The sequence below is a fragment of the Octopus sinensis genome, linkage group LG26 (assembly GCF_006345805.1).
Source record: "Octopus sinensis linkage group LG26, ASM634580v1, whole genome shotgun sequence".
Classification (NCBI taxonomy): Eukaryota; Metazoa; Mollusca; class Cephalopoda; order Octopoda; family Octopodidae; genus Octopus; species Octopus sinensis.
The window spans coordinates 309,646-314,645 of record NC_043022.1 but is presented as its reverse complement, the minus strand read 5'-3'; the positions used below and the strand labels follow the sequence as shown (position 1 = coordinate 314,645).

At 35.9% G+C, this 5,000-nt stretch overlaps 1 protein-coding gene across 2 annotated transcripts in view; it reads right to left on the bottom strand.

Annotated features, from left to right (window-relative positions):
* Nucleotides 1-2,711, bottom strand: part of LOC115224656 (latent-transforming growth factor beta-binding protein 2-like) — a 22,512-nt gene extending 19,801 nt beyond the window's left edge. Inside the window, exon 1 of one of the 2 annotated variants that reach the window (XM_029795514.2) lies at nt 2,187-2,711. In XM_029795514.2, the coding sequence (XP_029651374.2) occupies nt 2,187-2,449 (263 nt within the window). In that variant the 5' untranslated portion in view covers nt 2,450-2,711. The remainder of the gene's footprint in view (nt 1-2,186) is intronic. The other variant, XM_036513698.1, reaches the window with a different exon arrangement.
* Between the last annotated feature and the right edge of the window lie 2,289 nt (nt 2,712-5,000).

Here is a 5,000-nt window from a genome sequence, read left to right as displayed (position 1 = left end):
ATGTTACGAAAAGAACATATTCTTTGTAAGCCCAGTACTTATTCTATCGTTCTCTTTTGTCGAACCGCTAAGTGACGGCGACGTAAACAGACCAGCATCGGTTGTCAAGCAATGCTAGGGAGCACAAACACAGACACACAAACACACACACAAACACATATATATATATATATACATATATACGACGGGCTTCTTTCAGTTTCCGTCTACCAAATCCACTCACAAGGCTATAGTAGAAGACACTTGCCCAAGATGCCACGCAGTGGGACTGAACCCGGAACCATGTGGTTGATAAGCAAGCTACTTGCCACACAGCCACTCCTGCGCCTCATGAATTTTTTCGAAGGAGAGAAAAAGAGGTTCAGGTAGTGAGTGAGACACGCATATACAACTAGAGAAAGAGAGAGAAGGAGGGGTTATAGTGAGAGATACAGAGACATGGAGTGTGAGACACAGACAGAGAGGAAGCAGGGGTGCGGCGAGTCTCTTGTTTCTTTTATGTAACACCCGTCTTCAATCTCACATTTGCTTTCGTGTCTAGAGAGAAAAACAGGTAGAGGTAGTGAGAGAAGCACACGTATACAAGTGAGAGACGGACACATAGATCTGTATTCTACAGCCATATCTGCATCAGTCAGTGTGTCTGTCTGTCTGTCTGTCAATCAGTCAGTGTGTCTGTCTGTCTCTGTCTCTCTTTATATATGTATTTCTTTATTACCCACAAGGGGCTAAACATAGAGGGGACACACAAGGACAGACAAAGGTACTAAGTCGATTACATTGACCCCAGTGCGTAACTGGTACTTAATTTGTCGACCCTGTAAGGATGAAAGGCAATCTCTTTATAAATATATAGGCATCATACATAGATACGTATATGTATATATATATATATATATATATATATATATATATATATATATATATATATATATATACAAATATATATAACGAGAGTTCACGAAAAAAACAACAATAAAAGACGAAGACAGGTGGTGTAGAAAACAAACAGATGTATTAGTATTACGCTCTGGAATTGAAAAAGTCTTTTATGTTTCGAGCGTACGCTCTTCTACAGAAAGGGACACAGAAAAAAACAAGGAGAGAAAAAATGTGTGTAGTGGCTACCGATCTATCATATATAAGTGATAAGAGTAATGACCACTAAAGTGGATTCCTATACGCTAGAAATAGACGTCAAATCGCCTTACCACAAAGAGTGTGTTCTCAAGAAAAAAACCAGCAAACGTCAAAATGTAAAAAAATAACCAAAGGCAAACGAAAATTGACAAAATAAAACGATTACCTTTGTACCATGATTTCATTATTAATGCTTACAAAATGCAAGATGCTAGTATCTGTAAATCCTCAGCGTAGTCTGTCGTATTTCAAAACATATTATACAGAACTATACACAAAAACGTTTTCCCGAAAGAAAACTCTTGCACAGTTCTACAAAATATATTTGTGGTATTTTTCAAATGTGTTCATTTTGGCGCACTAGTGCCGGAAAACAACCCAAGCAGATAATAAATTTCCGCAGTTAATTCACTGGTTTTAGAATATTGCTATTTTAAATTAAAATACTGAGGGTAGAACTTGATATCAATCAATTAACATCAATTTAAACCAGTGGTCTATCATATTAAAAAAATCTGAAGATTTAAAAATTGTATTACAATTAATAGGTGAATGACCACTAAAGTGGATTCTTATACGCTAGAAATAGACGTCAAATTGCCTTACCACAAAGAGTGCGTACTCAAGAAAAAGGATTTTAAGCTGTACTCATGACACCAAAAGACAGATTTGGTCACACCCTCGTGGGACATACAAACTGAATTTGATGAGGACAGTGTTCATAAATGGCTAAAAATAAGGAGTCCAATGGCCTGTCTCTCTCTCCCGTCTCTGTAAGTGCCTCATCATGGCATTATAAATACTGGGGTAACTAAGGTACATTGAGTATGTTCTGTTGCCAGCTTTAAGGTTAGGGTCCTTCCTTCCCATCAATCTTATAAGTCCCGTAAAGTGTTATCGGCTCAGGTCCTCCATCTTGACTAAAACGTTAACAATCCCCAGACCGTATATTTAGTGCAAATTTTGAATAACAGAACAGACAGTACAAAAGGTACCCACGGGGTAGATTGCGAGGTTAGATCGGGTGGAATGAAAGAATGACTCACTTAGTTGGCGACGCAGCAAGACGTTCCCCTTCCGATGTTGAGTTACCTGCATCTGCATCATGAGACGGTCGAGCTTCAGTCACTGACACATCTTCACTCTCGGAAACTTCTTCATCCTCTAAAGGTTTTGCGGTCACAATCTCTTCTTCATTACCCACTGGCAGTCCTCCCGACACCAAAGGCTTCCCCCCAGTTACCAACTGTCCTTCAGTTTCCCAAAGAACAACAACGAAAATAAGTAAGAAAAAGACAAGCTTCTTCATGGCTCAGTCCTCCGCTTCTTTACTGACACACGAATGACTTATAATAGCGGAAAGAATAAATTTGGTTAATAAAGAACACGAAAGAAATATCCCAAACTTCTTGTTGGAGTTGTCTTGTCTTGTGGTGATTCCTGTAACAACAGTAGCGGGATAGCATCAGCAGACTCGGCCTGGCTCTATCACATCTCTACTAAACACACACATTTATAACAAATCGCCAGCATTCTCCTCTGAAATTTGATTGGCCACAAACAAGTTCGAAAGTCATCGAACCCAGAACAATAAAATAAAAGCTAAAAAAGTTACACACTTCACTCTGTTTCACATTGCTTAATTCTCGAAAAGAAAGCAAGTGAGAACTGGAAATCTCATATGAAAAAGAACTATAAACTATAATTTCGAACGAATTCTCACAACTTTATGAGCATGTGCGTCCGTATATATATATATATATACGTACATATATATGTATATGTATATTATATATAGTATATATATATATATATATATATATATATATATAATAAATATAAGAGAGTGGTCACTATATTGATCACTCTAGCACCAGTTAATCCAAAAGGTTCAACCACGAAAATACATGTTTCCCATGAAAGCCAAGTACGACTGTTAGCTCACACGGACAGGGCAAAAAAAATAACAAAATACAGATTATTTGGGACAATTGTTCGCTATTAATGAATTAAATGTAATATATTACATTTAATTCATTAATAGCGAAACAATGTCCCAAAATAATCTGTATTTTGTTATTTTTATTTGCCCTGTCCGTGTGAGCTAACAGTCGTACTGGCTTTCATGGGAAACATGTATTTTCGTGGTTTGAAACCTTTTGGATTAACTGGTGCTAGAGTGATCAATATAGTGACCACTCTCTTATATTTATTTTGTGAAAAAATTATAATATGTTATAAAATTATAATAATCCAGGTTTCTCGTAGCACTAGGCCACTTGGTGTGGAATAAATATACTATTAATTAGATCTAATTCTCTCACCCTTATTAATTAATTAATATATATATATATATATATTATATATATATATATATTATATATATACAACATAAGAAAGTGGAGAAATACATCTAAATCAAATATCAATTACAGATAATACTCAATCACATACTATTAAAACCACCACATAAGAGACTGTAGGGTTAAACATAAAAAAGCAGAACAAATCAGTGTACATAAAGGAATGTACATAAAAAAGTGTACATAAAAGAGTAATGTTGTATAATAAGTAGAATATATATAAAAGAGAATATAAATATAAGTAAATATAAACATAAGTTTACAGCTGTAAGATGTAATCTATACTTATATTTATATTTAACTTTAGATTTAAATAATTTAAATTTTGAATTTTATATTTTATATATTTTGTATATTATATTAATTAATTTTATTTCTATGTCTTGGTTTATGTTTTTCACTGTTTGATTTGCCTAATAGTGGTTTTATCTCTAATTTAATATATGTATTTATACTGTAAAATTAGATTTAATTCTACGTAAATCTAATTTTTCCCTGTAAGTTTTGATTTACTCCCTAACATTATTATTATTGAGTGAGAGAGCAGTTCATGCCATCAAAGTGACACTGGGGTAAAATATACGAAGCCCAATATACCCATCATGACTACCCGTCTGATAAAGGTACAGCAGGCACATGCATCACAACCATATGTGCGCGACATGGTGATCTCATATCAAGATAAACAGCACATGACCTTGCAGGTGGGGCCCAGTTAGAATTTTCTTCAGGTTGAGTAGCCCATCCCGCTCAAACGGTCCCTGAATAAGGGTTGTTTAAGGATGTTGAAAGAACCACCCATGTTCCAGAGGTGAACTATTCAAACCCCAAAGAATCCCTCTCAACACATGGCTATGATGCTCCCCCACTACTTCTGCTCGTGATCAGAGATGCACATATCTTCAGCCACTAAGGGACAATGCTCAACTGTTAAGGTCAAACAACTGACAGCAAATTTGTGGTATGAGCAGAATTTTGCTGTAGCCCATCTTTTATACCAAGACATTATTATTATTATTATTATTATTATTATTATATTATTATTATCATTATTATTATATTATTATTATTGAGTGAGCGAGCAGAGCATGCCATCAAAGTGACACTGGGGTAAAATATACGAAGCCCAGTATACCCATCATGACTACCGTCTGTATAAGGGTACACCAGGCACATGCATCACAACCATATGTGCGCGACATGGTGATCTCATATCAAGATAAACAGCACATGACCTTGCAGGTGGGGCCCAGTTAGAATTTTCTTCAGATCGAATAACCCATCCCGCTCAAAAGGTCCCTGAATAAGGGTTGTTTAAGGACGTTGAACGAAACACCCATGTTTCCAGAGGTGATTATTATTCAAACCCCAAAGAATCCTTCTCAACACATGGCTATGATGCTCCCCCACTACTTATGCTCGTGATCAGAGATGCACATATCGTCAGCCACTAAGGGCAATTGCTCAACTGGTTAAGGTCAAACAACTGACAAGCAA